Source organism: Myotis yumanensis, unplaced genomic scaffold (assembly GCF_028538775.1).
Source record: "Myotis yumanensis isolate MYYU_CA2020_CCGP unplaced genomic scaffold, mMyoYum1.0.hap1 SCAF_10, whole genome shotgun sequence".
Lineage (NCBI taxonomy): Eukaryota > Metazoa > Chordata > Mammalia > Chiroptera > Vespertilionidae > Myotis > Myotis yumanensis.
Window position 1 is genome coordinate 2,321,823 of NW_027223761.1, and position 15,189 is coordinate 2,337,011.

Genomic DNA, 15,189 nt, shown 5'->3' on the forward strand with positions numbered 1-15,189 from the left:
GCCGGCCGCTGCCCGCTGCCCGCCCGTCCCCCGTCCCGCGCGGCCCTGGCCCGGCCCCCGCCCGCCCCGCGCGCCCCGTGCGCCCCGCCCGCCGCGCTCTGCGCCCCCTGCCGGCCGGCCCGCGCCGCAGCCCCCGGGACGGGACGCGCGGCTCCCCAGGCGGCGGCGGCGGCGGGCAAGGGGTCCTTCCCGGGTGGGGGTGGCGGGGCGCCCTGGCCTCGCGGGGGAACGGGGGGGCGCGCGGGCTGGGCTGGGGTCGCCGTGGCTGGGGCTGTGTCAGCGGCCACTCCCTGCCCCCAGTCCTCGCCCTCCCCTCTGACGGGGGAGGGCGGGGGGGACGGGGATCGCAGGATTCTGAATCAGGTTTTCAGAACCAAACCTCGGAGACACCCTCCATTTCCTCTCCTCACCCCAGACCAGCAGTAACGACCACAGCCGGGTACGCGGCCAAGCAGACTCTGTGCTGTGCGCCTTGGAGACAAGGAAACTGAGGCGCAGTGACCCCAAGCCCCATGCGAGGGGGCGCCGCCGGTGCCGTTCCCTGTGATGACGGAGGTGTCCCCTGTGTTGGTCAGTGTGGTAGCCACTAGCCACATGTGGCCACTGGGCACGTGAGATGTGGCTACTTGGGTGGCTGAGGAAATGACGTTTCTGTTCTGTTTCACTGTAATAGGTTCAGGTCTAAGTAGTCGCGAGTGGCTGCAGTATTGGACCGCACCGGTCTAACCAGTGGTCGGCAAACCGCGGCTCGTGAGCCACATGCGGCTCTTTGGCCCCTGGAGTGTGGCTCTTCCAGGGTTCAGGTCTAAGTAGTCGCGAGTGGCTGCAGTATTGGACCGCACCGGTCTAACCAGTGGTCGGCAAACCGCGGCTCGTGAGCCACATGCGGCTCTTTGGCCCCTGGAGTGTGGCTCTTCCACAAAATACCACGTGCAGGCGCGCATGTACAGTGCGATTGAAACTTCGTGGCCCGTGTGCAGAAGTCAGTTTTCGGAAAGGAGACAGACGAAACAAGTGTACAAGACGAGTGTGGATGGGAGAGTTGGAAGGGGTCGACCTCAGCGAACGTACCTCAATCAGATTGAGGACGTTTTTATTTTTTATTTATTTTATTTTTTTATTTTAAATATATATCTTTATTGATTTTAGAGAGGAAGGGAGAGGGAGAGAAAGATAGAAACATCAATGATGAGAGAGAATCATTGATTGGCTGCCTCCTGCACACCCCCTACTGGGGATCCAGCCCGAAACCTGGCCATATGCCCTTGGCGGGAATCGAACCTGGGATCCTTCAGTCCGCAGGTCGACGCTCTATCCACTGAGCCAAACTGGCTAGGGCGAGGACGTTTTTAACAAAGGCCAGCTTAGGAGCACCCTCATTAAGTTCATAACAATGTACCTACTTATATAGTTTACGTTTAAAAAATTTGGCTCTCAAAAGAAATTTCAGTCGTCGTACTGCTGATATTTGGCTCTGCTGACTAATGAGTTTGCCGACCACTGGTCTAAGCGTTTCCGGGTAATGAGGTCAACGCCCGCGTTCAGAGCTGGACCCTGGCGACCCTGGGAGCTGCCCTCTGTCACTGCTGCCCCGGGTGGTAGGGTGAGGCCGGAGGGTTTACCTCCCGGGGAGTCCTAGGTAAACCCGCCTCTCTCATCCCCTCCCTCCCCCTTTGGGGGCCTCCTCATCTCTCCTGCCTCCTGCACAGCCCCCTCCTCACGGATCCCCACAACGCTTCCAGATCACCTCTAAAAACGTAAATCAGGTCATGTCACTCCTTTGCCAAAACCCGTGGCTTCCCTCTGCGCCCCAAACAACAGCGAACCCTCTTGCCCTGCTTCCCAAGGCCTCGTCGGGTCTGCCCCCGTCTGCACCCCTGACCTCGGCACCCACTTTTCTCTCCGGTGCTCACTAAGTCACGGCCGCCAAGGCCTCCTCGCCAACACTCACACTGCCGTGGGGCTGGCACATGCTGTTCCAGCTCCCCTCATGCTTGTCCCCGCATGGCTGGCCCTTTCTCAGCAGTCAGGGCTCAGCTCCCACATCTGACACCCTGCCTCCAGCCCCTAGCGAGGCCTTTCCTTCTCCCAGTGAGAGTTTTATTGAGTGTTTGTTCTTGCTCTAGGTCGGAAGGAAGCCCTGTGAGGGGGAGGGATTGTTCTGGCTTGATCGTTGCTGTAGCTTCAGCACCAAGCACATACCTGGCACACAGTAGGTGCTCAACAGATATGTGTTGAATGAATGGACAACGACATTTTCTTTAAAAAAATATATTTATTGATTGATTTCCAAGAGAGGAAGGGAGATGGAGAGGGAGATAGAAACATCAGTGATGAGAGAGAATCATGGATCCGCTGCCTCCTGCACGCCCCCGGGACCGAGCCTGCAACCCGGGCCTGTGCCCTGACTGGGAATCGAACCGTGACCTCCTGGTTCACAGGTCGACGCTCAGCCACTGAGCCAACCATGCCTGCCCGGCTGGACAACGGCATCTTCAAACTTCGAAATCCGCGACCCCTGGGGCCTCGGCACCAGGGACTCCAGAATCTCAGAGCCAGCGAATCATGTCGCCACGGAAGGGCTCCGCTCCGCTCCCGGCCTCTCGGGCTCTGCAAGTCTGAGCTGAAACCATCCACCCCCCCGCCCTGCCACACAGCGAGACGGAAACTGCGGCCCGGGGCTGGGAGGACCTGGCACAGGTCAGGGTGCCAGCCTCGCCAGCCTGGAGCTCTCGGCTCTGCCAGCCGGTGGCCCCCAGAGCAGGAGAGTGGGGACAAGCTGGGCCGCCCGAGGGGCTGGGGTGAGAGCCTGGAAGCTGCTCCCACCCAGGCTGACCGCCCCCCCCCCCCCGCCCCGCCCCTGCCTCAGTGACCAGCCAGGGGGGAGGGGCGGCCGCTGCCTGAGCCCCAGATGTGGCCCAGTCAGCAGGCCCGTGGTGGCCACCGAGGAGGGTCAATGCCATGACAGTTCTGGGGCTGGGGGAGGGGTGCCCAGGCGGCGGGTGCCTCACAATGAGGTTTTGTCCCGGGGGCGCAGGCTGCTGCGCTTACATATATAGAATGGGGTTTGCTGGCGGCCCCAGCTGTGCGCGCTCCCCCCCCGCAGGGCAGGCTGGGGGGGGGGGCACACTGAGGCGCCTATTCTTTGGCCTCCGATACACCCCAGAGGTCTCTCTCCCTCCGCAGCCTCCCTGAGGACAATGGCTACTCTCCGCTCGCTCTGCCTCTCCCCCAGGCTCTCCCCCACCCGGGAGGCTGGCCTGCGGGCGAAGTAGACACCCAGCTACGCCCTGCGATTTTAAAAAATGAACTTGTTTTAGGAGTTGCCGGACCAACCGGAAAACCAGCCCCTTTATAAGCCGCCCCACCCACCGGCCCTTTGGTCCATCCCGCGTGGTCCAGCATGTCCGTCGAAGGGCCGTCCCCCGAGCTGAGCCCGGCCGCTGTCTTGGTCATCAAGGGCGGGGTACGGGGAGACGCGGGTGTTTTATTCCCAGCACCCACCTGCTGAGGCTGGGTCACTGTCTCGGGTAGCCCTGAGCTGGGATGGGGCAGGATGGAGCCTCCCGTTCATCCCGTGGTTGCTGGCCCGCCCTGCTAGGGGTTCAGGCCCCACCATCTCCCCCGACTCCATGAGGCCACTGAGCAACTGTCCGGGGATTTTCAGCTCTGGGCTGGGGAAAAGGGGTGGCCGGACTGACCCAGATTTGAGGGCTCGGTCAAGAGTTAAAGCTAGCATCTCCCAACTCACCCAGCTGGGGCAGAGCGGGGGGCGGGGGAGGGGGGCAGGCCAGTGGCTGGGGCTCGGGAGGGCACCCCAGGGAGCCTTGCATCCTTGCATGGATGAGGGGCCCGTCCATGGAGAGGAGTCCCCACCTGCACCCTCTCCCCACCCGGCCACAGTGAGTGAGGGACCCAGAACTCAGCTGAGGCCCAGCCGATGCACCCTCCATGATGGCCGGCTCCCCCATCCTCCGAGGCCTGCCTTCCGGTCCTTAGAAGCCTCATCTGTAAACCAGCCCCTTATTCCCGCCTCACAGTGCAGGCCAAGGACCAGGGAAGCGATCGATAAATGGTACTTTCGACGATTCCAGGTCTGGCCACAGCACCCAGTGCTGGCCTGCCCCTCGGCAGCGGGGCCAGGAGGAGGCAGCCGACAGAAGGCAGCCCTGGGAAAGGGAGGCGGGGACTTAAGGGTTAATGAGTAACCAGTTGGAGGCCAGCCCAGGAGAGGGTGGGGCTCAGTGCACTGGCCAGGCCTCCCTCCCACAGGCCTCCTGGCCTCCATGGACCCTACAGCCCTGGCCTCCTCCCATTGACAGAGGAAGCCCAAAGGGCGGGGAGCTGGACACAGACAGTGAGGCCAGGGGCACGGCCTCCCTTGACTGGGGTGAGAGGGCACACCTGGGTCTGGGGGCCCTTAAGCTCTCGCTCACCTTCCTCCCAGGTGAGACCATTTGAGCGTCCTGAGTGGGCGACGGGAGGCAGCGTGCCTCCCCCAGACGCTCCCAGAATTGCCCCCCTTGGGGCCCCTCCCTATGCCACACTCTGCTGTGTGACGGAGGGCAAGTCACAGAACCTCTCTGGCCCCCAGTTGCTTCTGCCCCACTAATTGAATGGGCTCATTTTACAAACCAAATGAGACCACGGGGTGGGCAGAACCGCTGAAGACCATTAGGTGAGGGTGGAGGCCAGCGTCCCAGGCTGGGAGGTCTGGGCTCTGGGTCCAGGTCTGACCTTACCACCTGAGTGACCTTGAGCAGGTCTCTGCCCTTCTCTAGCCTTCGTTTCCTCTTGTGCTCAGAGGCCTGAGTGACACAGGCTCTGTTCTGTCCCTCTGCCCACCCCCTACCCCGCCCCCACCACCAAGTAGGGTCACTCTGGACTCAAGGGTCAGGGTAGGAGGGTGCACAGTGTTAGGAAAAGGAGAAGGTCAAGGTTGGGTCAAAGCTTGGCCGGGTCAGTGCCTGGGCCCAACTGCCCCTGGAGGTGGGACTGACCGGAGGAGCAGCGCCACCTGGTGTGTGGAGTGGGCAGGACGGGACAAGGGGCTGGCAGGAGGCCAGGTGCCTCCCCTCCGGGTCCTGCAGCTGCTCCCCAGGTCCCACTGTCCCGAAGCCAGGATGGCCGGTTCCCTGGGCCTGGCCAGGGATTTTGCACGCACCCGGGGGAGCCATCAGAAAAGACTTGCAGGGGCCCCTGCGTACCTGGATGGGGGGGTGGGGGGGTGGAGTCCCCGTCCCTTGCCCTAGCTCTCAGCCCTGGGGGGAGGGGGTGGCACCAGCCTGGCCCTGAGAAGCTTACTTTCCCCTCTTTGAGCCCCAGACCCCTCTTCCCAGGGGGTCAGACAGGCGGGCACCATCTCACTGGGCAGGGCCCCCTTCAAACAGGGCTCCAAGCCCTCTGGTCTCTTGGCCGCTCAGTGCGATCCTGGGTCAGGGCGAGGGCCGAATGTCCCCCCTCCCCGCCCCCTGCCGCTGGCCTCAGCCACGAGCCCCCAGCCCCCCGCTGGGCAGAGAGGTCACGCAGGCAGCCAGCGTGCTTCTACATCCAGTTTATACACAGTCTATACAATGTACAGAGCCCTGTATATACAGATATATTTATAGAATAGGCTATATTAATTTGTCTTTCCTTTGTACAGCAATATTAGTTTGGATCTTTCATACATTAAGTACAAAAAAGTCATGGGAGAATGGCACGTGGAGTGCGTGTGCGGGGCGGGGGGGGGCGGGGCGGCTGCTCGCTATCGATTGCATATGGAGGTCACCGGTCACCCCCGCCCCCGGAGGGAGGTCAGGCCAGCGCACGGCCGGGAGAGCTTGTGCTGCGGGTCTGGGGGACAGAGTGGGGGTCGAGCTGAGCCGAGCTGGGCTGAGGGGGGTGGCTCAGACCCCCCGAGAGTGATGTGGGAGGAGGGCAGAGACACGCGGCAGGCCACCCGTGGGGGGGGGGGAGGGGGAGAGGCAGGGTAGGGGTGGGCTGGCCCCGGAGCGTCCAGGGCTGAGTCCAAGTCTGCCCTGGCCCCAAGCCTGTAACCCTGTGTGGCTGCAGCCTTGGGGCGGGGAGTCTGTCCCTGATGGCTCAGTCCTGGGCATGGGTGGGCGCCACGCCCCTTAGAGGTCTAGGCCCACCTCGGCAGAGGAGGAGCGGAAAGGCCGGACCGAAAGGCTCCCTGCCATTGGCCAGGGTGCTCGTGGGAATGTTACTCTGATTTCTGATTGGTCCGCTTTTGCACTCGAAGGGCCACTGGTTCATCTAGCTTCTGTGCTGGGCCTAGGCTATGCCAGCAGCGGGCCTTCAGCAGGGGCTGGGGCTGGGGCAGAGGCTGGGAGCCTGCGAGGAGTGGGAGTCACAGACTGCGGGAGGCCCAGCTCCCTCCAGGTCTCTGTGCCCCTTGGTCGGGGTGGGCAGGGGCCCAGGGCAGGGTCGGGGCCAGTCCCAGCTGTGAGTGGGGCCAGGGTCATGGCACAGGCCCAAGGTACCAGTGATCATGGGATGGGGAGCCAAGCAGACGGGAGGCTAGGGTGGGGCGGGGTCCCGGGTGCGCGGGAGGGTTATGCCTCCGGGGAGACGAAGGCACAGCGATGCTCGGCGCCTTGGCACGTATGTTTTCCAAATCGGGGGTTTGAGCAGCAGGTGAGACCAGGAGAACAGGTGACGTCCAAAACTGCGCTCACCCTGTGTCCCGGCCACATCACGGTCACTGGCTGCCTTCTTGGCAGGTGGGGGAGGGGCGGCAGGCCGGCGGGTGGGCACCCCCGCGGCCCCTCCCTCAGGAACGGCACGCTCCCATGCACATGCACCCACGTGCCCCACGTGCCCCACGCGAGCATGCACAGCCCCCCACTCAGCCTCTGGGAGAAGGCCTGGTCTCCACCTCCCCTGCGTCCTCCACCTGAGGGGGGGAGGTGCTCAAGGGGGGGGGCTGTGGAGGCCCCAGGCCACGCCAGGCCAGCCCCAGAGCCCCTGAGCCAGCAGCACGCCGGGTGCCACCGGGCCCCACTCTTGGTCCCACTTTCTGCCAACGGGACACGGGCGACTGGAAGGAAGGAAGCCCAGGCGAGAGCCCAGGCCAGCGAGGAGGGGCGAGGGGAGTGGAACTGTTTGGTTTCAAATCTGAGGGCCTGGGCTGCTGAGGCTTGGGGGGGCGGTGATGTGGAGGGGCTGCATGGGACCCTCAAAGGAAGAGGGGTTGGGGGTGCCCCTTCCCCCCAGGGCACTAGCTCAGCAGCCCGGGTGGACCCAGCTGTGCCCTCCATCCTTCGAATGACCAGGACCCCCGGGGTGGAGACGAGCTGGGAGGTAAGGAACAAGCAGGCGGGCCTGGGTGCCCAGGACCCATCGACAGAGGGGTCAGTGTGAGGGACACCGAGTAGAGAAGGGGCGGTCCTGACCCCCCTCCTCCGGCCCCGCCTGCCCAGAGGGGCTACTGAACATGATCGAGGAGGGGGCGCTTGCAAGCCCAGGACACACCCTGAGCCCCGCCCAGCAGCTTCTGTAAACATACACAGCACTGCAGGCCCCCGCGGGGGTCACCCAGGGGCTGGCCAGCAGGCACCACATCTGGGGGGGGGGGGTGGCCAGGACAGATGCCAGCCTGGACCACAGATGAGAATATGTGGGGAAGGGCAGCCAGAGGGCAGTGCAGGGAGTCAGGATGCCACTGCCTGTGCTGGAGTAGGGGTGCCAGGAGGCCTGGGGGGGGGGGCGGTGGCAGGGCCCCCCGGGCTCTTCCCCACTCCTCACCCCTCCCCTGTCTGGAGGGCCCAGCTGCCAGCTGCCTTGGCACTGGGGGTCCTAGGCTGAGGTAGGGACACAGACCCCCAGCTCAGCAGCAGTGCCCAGGCCTGAGGCTGCACTGGCCCTTGGGGCCTCTCCTCAAAGCTGCCGGGCCTGGGGGGGCCGCCTGGAGCCCTGGGGGGGCCGCCTGGAGCCTGAGGGGCCGCCGGCTCTGGCGCAGGCGCAGGCGCAGGCACCCCGGGGCTAGCGTGCCGAGATGGCCAGGTCCTCCTGCTGCGCGCCGGCCCCGCCGGGCGGGCTGGGAGTCCGGATCTTGTCCAGGCAGTCCTGGCTGCTGAGGCTCGTGGGCGTCAGGTCCATGAGCTCCCCCGAGGAGCTGAGCGGGAAGGAGGGCGACAGCGAGATGCCCGAGGAGGGGTCGGCGGAGCCCGCAAAGCGCCGCGGGGGCTTGGGCACCAGGTTGGGCTCGAACTGGGCTCGGAGCAGGATCTCCTGCTGGCTGGGGGACTTGGGGCCCTCGGCGTAGTCGCTGGTGGGGCTCTCGGGCACCACCATGCAGTACAGGTCCTGGAAGGAGCTGCTCTTGCTGTCCAGGTTGAAGAGGCTGTCTATGAACTCCGCGAACTCCAGCACCTGCGGGCTGGGCGAGTCCCCCAGGCGCCCGTTGTGCAGCGCCAGCTCTCCGCGGGGCGCCACCCCCGCCGCCCCCCTCCTCCTCTCCCCGCTCGTGGGCCCCCACGCTGGGGGGCCGCTCGGGGGTGGCGCCCCCGCTGCCCGGGGCGGCCTCCAGGGGCTGGGTGTCCTGGGAGTGCTTGGACAGGGAGTCGGCGGCCAGCAGCTCGGTGCGGGAGCTCAGGGACGGGTTCTCCTCGGGGATGGCGGGGTCGATGTAGAAGAGGTGGCCCTCGTCGCGCTCCAGCACGGCGTGCAGGCTGGGCGAGCCGCGGATGCTGCGGAAGCCGGAGGAGCGGCGCGAGTCGAAGCTGTACAGGGACTCCGTGTCCGACAGGCTCTCCATGGTGGCCAGCGGCGCCCGCCGCGCCTGCAGCTCGGCCGCCAGCCGCTCCTGTGTGGACAGCAGCAGCAGCTCCACGGGGTCCTGGTGGGCGGCCGCGGCTGCAGCCACGGGGGACAGCAGCCGCCCCTCCGAGAAGCCCTCCAGGCTCATCTCCGACTGGGACTTGCTTCTGCAGAGGGCAGGGCAGGGCAGGGAGGGGCGAGACTCAGGAGGGGTGCAGAGGCTGACCCTCAGCTCCCTGGCCGGAGGGAGCCTGGGGAGGGGCCTAGGGGCAAGTTCAGTTAGCCGCTGTTGAACCGTTAGGGGCAGGGACCCTTTAAAAAGGACAACAGAAAACTCACGAGAACCCAAGACAGAAAAAGGGCCGATGCTGGGTTGAGCCAGGGCGGGTGCCCTGCTGGCTGGGGGCCCTGGGGGAAGCTGTGCTCTGTCACTGCACCATGGGGGACCCCCTGTGCCCCTCCCAGAGCTCTATCCCCCCCCCCCCCCGCCCCACTGGAGTGCCTCCTGCCTCGCCCTCTGCTGGGTGGGCCCTGGAGCCTCTGGGCCAATGCGCCGCAGGGAGTGAACGAAGGTGGGGAAGGTGGGGAAGGGGGTGCAGCAGTTCTAGCTGTGAATGCACACCCCCCTCCTCTGGGCACGCGCTGCCTCAGGAAATGCGCAGAAGGCGGGGAGAGATGCCAGGGACCCCGTGGGGCCGGGACCAGCGGATCACCCTTCTCATCAGCCTCTGGGCCACATCGGGGCCGCCCTGGGCAGAAAGGGTCCCAGAGAGGCAGACGGACCCCCCAAAGAGTGTGTGTAACTGCGGGAGGTGTCTGGGAGCCGGTGTGCACGCTCTGCGTGTATGTACAGTGTATGCACTAGCTGCCCACGTGTCACCCGCCACGCGTGTCTGTGTGGGTCTGGGTGCAGGCGCAGTCTGTCATCCCCGTGCAGGGCTGCCTGTCCAAGCGTGTCCTTGTGTGTGCGTCTCAGCCTCTGTCTTGGTGTGTCTTACACGGGACTGTCTGCGTGGAGCTGTGCGCTTAGAGCTGCCGTGTCAGCTTCAGTGCATGTACTTAACCGCACACGGTGATGTATGTGAGTGCCTGGGTGTCTGTCCGTTTGGGTCTAAACGGGTCTGAGTGAACCGATGTGTTTATGACCAGGGGGCCATGTATCTTAGATGCCCACTAGCCCATCTGGGCTTCAAGATGGCAGGCTGGGGGCAGTGGCAGCAAGGCAGAGAGACCGAGCAGAGGGGACAAATTCGCCCCTTCTGGCATGTGTGTGCAGAGCTGTGTGAGCGTGCGGGCTCGGTTTGTGCACGGGACACATGTGTAAGCACATATGCCCTGAGAGCACACGTGCCCTGGAACTCACGTGACCTGGAACACATGTGCCCTGGAACTCACGTGCCCTGGAACTCACGTGCCCTGTGAGCACATGTGCCCTGGAAGCACGCATGCCCCGGAACACACGTGCCCTGGAACACACGTGCCCTGGAAGCACACGTGACCTGGAAGCACACATGCCCTGGAACACACATGCCCTGAGAGCACATGTGACCTGGAAGCACATGTGCCCTGAGAGCACACGTGCCCTGTGAGCACACGTGCCCGGGAACACACGTGCCCTGAGAGTACACATGCCCTGGAACACGTGTCCTGGAACTCACGTGCCCTGTGAGCACATGTGCCCGGGAACACACATGCCCTGTGAGCACATGTGCCCGGGAACACACGTGCCCTGAGAGTACACATGCCCTGGAACACGTGTCCTGGAACTCACGTGCCCTGTGAGCACACATGCCCGGGAACACACATGCCCTGAGAGCACACGTGCCCTGGAACACACGTGCCCTGGAACACACGTGCCCTGAGAGCACACTCGGGCCCTGCACACCCCCGGCCAGGGCTGGGCGAGGATCACCTGGCGCTGCTGTTCCGGTGGTCTGCGGGGGGCAGCTCCAGGGCAAGGCCGGCGGGCACGGGTGGCCCAGTGGGCAGCGGCTGCTGCTGGAAGATGAGCTCGGGGGTGAGGTCCACCTCGGTGGGGCTCACCATGACCTTGGCAGCAGAGAGCAAGGCCGTCTTCCCCTTGTTGTAGTTCTCCAGCACCTGTGGCAGGACGGGAGCTGGTGGTGGTGGGCGGGTGGCAGTCACGTGGGGTGGGCGGCAGGCCAGGCCTCTCAGGGCTGCGTGAGGCCAGCGGGCCCTGCTCCCCCCGCCGGTCCTCCCCCTCCAGGAAGGCCTGGACCGGCCCTGCGACTGTGCCTCGCCCCAGGACCGAGTTTTCCTTCCCTGTGGTCAGCCTCTGTGGCCGGTGGCGCTGAGACTGCCCCTGCTTGGCTGGCACCGGTCAGTGCGGGTGCCTCCAGGGCCTCTGAGCTCAGCTGCCTTAGGGACAGGCCCCTGGGCGTCTCTTCAGCTCCTCCCCACGTGGCCACGCGACAGAGCAGAGACTAGGACACGACCAGGACACGGAGGTCTGCGTGCCTCCCGGGGGTGCAGCTCACCCCTCTGAGCACCCACACTCTCGCCTGCAGTCGGGGCCGCAGACCCAGCTCGCCCGGCGCCCGGCTCACCTTGTTGAGCCCCTCCATGACCACGTAGGGGAGGTGCTCGTGCAGCATGGCCGGGGAGATGATCACCTCGTTGAAGGCCTTGTTGTCGCCCCAGATGGCGAAGTACGTGGGCTCCTCCTGCTCGCAGCAGCTGAGGGGCACGGGGCCGGGGAGACGCTGACGGGGGCGGCAGCCTGGCCTTGACCCCGCCCTGGCTCTGCTCTCTGCCCCGGCTTAGCAGGGGCGGGTGGACCTGGCGGCCTCAGGCCCGTCTGGCCAGCAGGGCTGCGTCCCTGCTCCTGGCTCTTGTCTCACCCTCAGCCCCACCCCCACCCCACTCCCAGCCTGGCTAGGAACATGGACCCCCAACAGAGGCCCGGAGAAGCTGACCGTGACCTCAGCCCCGGCCCCTGCACAGCCTTCTCCGTGCGTGTGACCGGGCCATGCCTGCTCCACCCCTGGCAGGACCCAGCTCACAAGCCTGGGTTGGAGGACCCCCGGCCCAGCCCTCTATCCGAGCAGAAGTCAAGTGCTTGCCCATCCTTTTCTCTCTTCTCACCCGCCCCTGCTCACAGCTGTCCGCACCTCATCCCAGAGGCGATGCCCAGTGACCACTGACGTGTGAGCTGGCAGGGCCTCAGGGTGACCCCTCCATGGCATCCACTTGTAAATGGACCAAAAGTTGGCGGGGGGGGCTGCCCCCAGGGACACGAGAGGAGCCTGGAGTCCTGCTCTGGACCGGCCTTTTGTTCCTCTTCCAGGGGCGGAGGCTGGGGCATCCCCCACTGTGGGTGCCCGGGGCCATCAGTCTCCCAGCCCCCATAGCCCCTTCCCCTGGAGGACACGGCCTCTGTCCTGGCCACCGCTGCCTCCCGCTGAGGGCCTGGGTGCCACCTCCCGCAGAGGGCCTGGGTGCAACCTCCCGCTGAGGGTCTGGGCGGCACCTCCCGCCGAGGGACCGGGCGCCACCTCCCGCCAAGGGTCCGGGCGCACCTCCCGCCGAGGGTCTGGGCGCCACCTCCCGCCGAGGGTCTGGGCGGCACCTCCCGCCGAGGGTCTGGGCGCCACCTCCCGCCGAGGGTCCGGGCGCCACCTCCCGCCGAGGGACCGGGTGCACCTCCCACTGAGGGACCGGGCGGCACCTACCAGCACTGCTCCGCGGGGTGGTTGTGCACCACGTGGATGATGCGGCCGGGTGGGTAGAGGGGGGTGCTGGCCGACAGGGCGATGGTCAGGTCGCTGGGGTGGGTCCAGAGCCGCGTGTTGGCCATGGCGGTCACCTCCGCCTCCTCGGGCAGCTCTGATTTGGGGATGCACTTCGTGGCTCCCACGATGATTCGCCACTGCGCAGGGGGAGGGGGAGACGGGGCCAGCTGAGCAGGATGGCTGGGTGGGCGGGGATGGAGGAGCTCTGATGGAGGGCTCACAGGTGACAGGTGGGAGCTGGGGTGGCCACGGGCAGAGGGGAGGACAGTGCCCATCTGAAGAGGCCGTGTCTGAGCTGGACGGCAGCCGTGACGGCCGCCAAGACGTCAGGGGCAGACGTAAGCCATTGTTGAGGTTCCGGGTGGGGAAGGCCCTGGAGGACCAGCCGCCCCTGATCTAGCGGGTGGGGAACGGGCCTGCGTGGGGGAGGGATTGTACCTGCCAGGCCTGGCTGCCTCGGGCTGGTGCCCAGCCCCCTGACTCCGGGCCCGACAAGTGCCCAGGACGGGGTCTGACAGGGACAGCCCACCTCCAGCCCCACAAGCTCCTCCAGGCAGACACGGCCACTGAGACGTCACTGCCCGGCCCACCCTGGCACCTGGCACCTGGCCCCGGTCCTGCTTGCCAAAGGGCCAGGGGCACCGAGGCTGGGAAGAGTCCAACCTGGGCTGGGACGGCAAATGGGATGAGGGCTGGGGGCACAGAGGACCCGCTGGTCCAGGCCGCGGCCCCAGCACTCCCGCCCCTGCCTGGCCACAGGGTCCTCTGAGACCCGAGGAGGGGTGAGTGGAAAATCGGAGCGAGCTGCACCGACCCCGGGGGAGCGCCCGCCTGCCGGCGTCGGGGAGCCACGGGCGGCTTTGGGATGGGCCTTTCCGTCCCACAGGAAGCCCCGAGTGGGGCTGCTTTCTCCCGACCTGGGCAGCTCTGTGGGGCAGAAGCCGGGACCCAGGGCCCGCGGCAGGACACTGACTCAGTTACTACTTGTTGTGTGAGCAAAAGCAAGTCCCTTGCCCGCTCGTGGCCTCAGTTTCCCCACGTGTACCAGGGCAGGCGGGGGTGAGCTCTGATGACCTGAGGTGCCCTGGCACCAACCGCACCCCAGCCTGGCCACGCGTGGCTGGGCCGCTGTGCTGTGGGCGGAGGCACAGGCCGGGCACATGCGGCAGACCAGGTGCCCGGAGCCGGGGGCCCAGGCGGGGGCGGGAGGGCTCACTTTGGGCTTGGTGCTCCGCTGCAGGACGTCCAGGAGCTGTCTGCGGAAGCCCTCCAGCTGCGACAGGCCGATCCTGGGAGAGGAACCAGGGGGCGTCAGCCTGGCCTGGCCAGAGGCCGGGAGAGGCACGGGGGGGGGGGGGGGGGGGGCAGCGGGGGCAGCGGGGGCAGCGGGGGGCAGCGGGGGCAGCGGGACAGGCACATGCCAACCCTGGAACAGGAAGGCCAGGCTGTCAGGGTCGCAGGGTGGGCAGAGGGTCGAGCCAGGCAGGGTGGGTCCTCCAGGCTCGGACACCTGAGGGCACGGAAGGGGCTCTGGCGCCCCTTGTCCGTCGGGGAGACAGGCATCTGAGTGAGGGAGCCCTGGAGCCCAGTGAGGCCGGGAGGAGGGAGGAGGAGGGAGGAACAGCCCGGCTGAGAGCGAGGGGAAGTAGTGACTCGCCTGGGGACAAGGTCTTTGCCCAGAACCACGGCCGTCACAAATTCCTTGGAGTACTCCATGGCGTCCTCACTGCAGGGAAGCAGAGGGCTCAGGTGGGGCAGGACCGGCAGGAGGGGGGCTCAGGTGGGGCGGGGGCTCAGGTGGGGTGGGGGCTCAGGTGGGGCGGGGGCTCAGGTGGGGCGGGCAGTTTCTAGTCTCAGTGCCCCCTGGGGAGTGCACGGGGCCAGGCTGCACTGTCTGCTCCTGCCCCGCCCTTCCTGCCAGCAGGGCTTTGCCCGAGGCAGATCCGGGTGCCCTTGGCACTTGACAGAGCCCGCCCTCCGCTTACCAGGCCATTCCAGGCCCCCCAGCCCCAGCCCGAGAACCTGGGCCGCAGCTCACCTCAGCAGGCCCCCGGGCGGGGAGTAGGCGAAGCACTTGAGGGTCGGGTACTGGGGGCGCAGGAGGAAGGAGAGGATGGCAGCGGTGCCCGCGCCCAGAGAGTGGCCCACCACGATCAGGCCGTAGTGCTTGGTCCCGCGGCCCTGGGACCGAGAGGAGCCTGAGAGCCGGCCCCGCGCGGTGCGCTCGCTGTCGGGCTCGGACCACCGGCAGAGGCGCCTGCCCAGGGCCTGGGCGGTGCCTGTGCGGCGGCCGCTGGGGCAGGAAGAACCAAGCTGGGCCCCACAGAGCAGCGTTTGGGGAGACTGTCCCAACAAACCCTCACTCCTCCTTCGGAGCTGGCTCAGAAGTCACCCCTTCCTGACTCTCCGGGAGAGACCCCCTCCCCCAGACGTCGCATCTGCACTGGGAACGGCCTCTGGGTGAGGTGACTGCACCCCGTTAGAAGCATCGGGTCCCCCACCCCAACCCAGCGCTCGGCCACTGGGCGCCTCACCAGGTCTCTCCCGAAGGCCTGGGACAGGACCATCTCCTGCTCCAGCTTCTTCTTGATGTACTCGGCTGAGAGGACCATGCCCTGGGTGAGGGGGGACAGAGGTCAGTGCTGGGGGAAGGCTCGGGAGGGAGGGAGGCCCC

General features: G+C 66.2%; 1 protein-coding gene across 1 annotated transcript in view; it reads right to left on the reverse strand.

Moving 5' to 3' along the window:
• Positions 1-7,907: 7,907 nt before the first annotated feature.
• DAGLA (diacylglycerol lipase alpha) overlaps positions 7,908-15,189 on the reverse strand; it is a 56,212-nt gene continuing 48,930 nt past the window's right edge. Inside the window, 9 exon segments of the mRNA XM_070427211.1 lie at positions 7,908-8,434; positions 8,436-8,930; positions 10,676-10,863; positions 11,331-11,460; positions 12,456-12,652; positions 13,732-13,804; positions 14,173-14,241; positions 14,554-14,696; positions 15,050-15,130. Coding sequence (XP_070283312.1) covers positions 7,987-8,434; positions 8,436-8,930; positions 10,676-10,863; positions 11,331-11,460; positions 12,456-12,652; positions 13,732-13,804; positions 14,173-14,241; positions 14,554-14,696; positions 15,050-15,130 — 1,824 coding nt within the window. The 3' untranslated portion in view covers positions 7,908-7,986.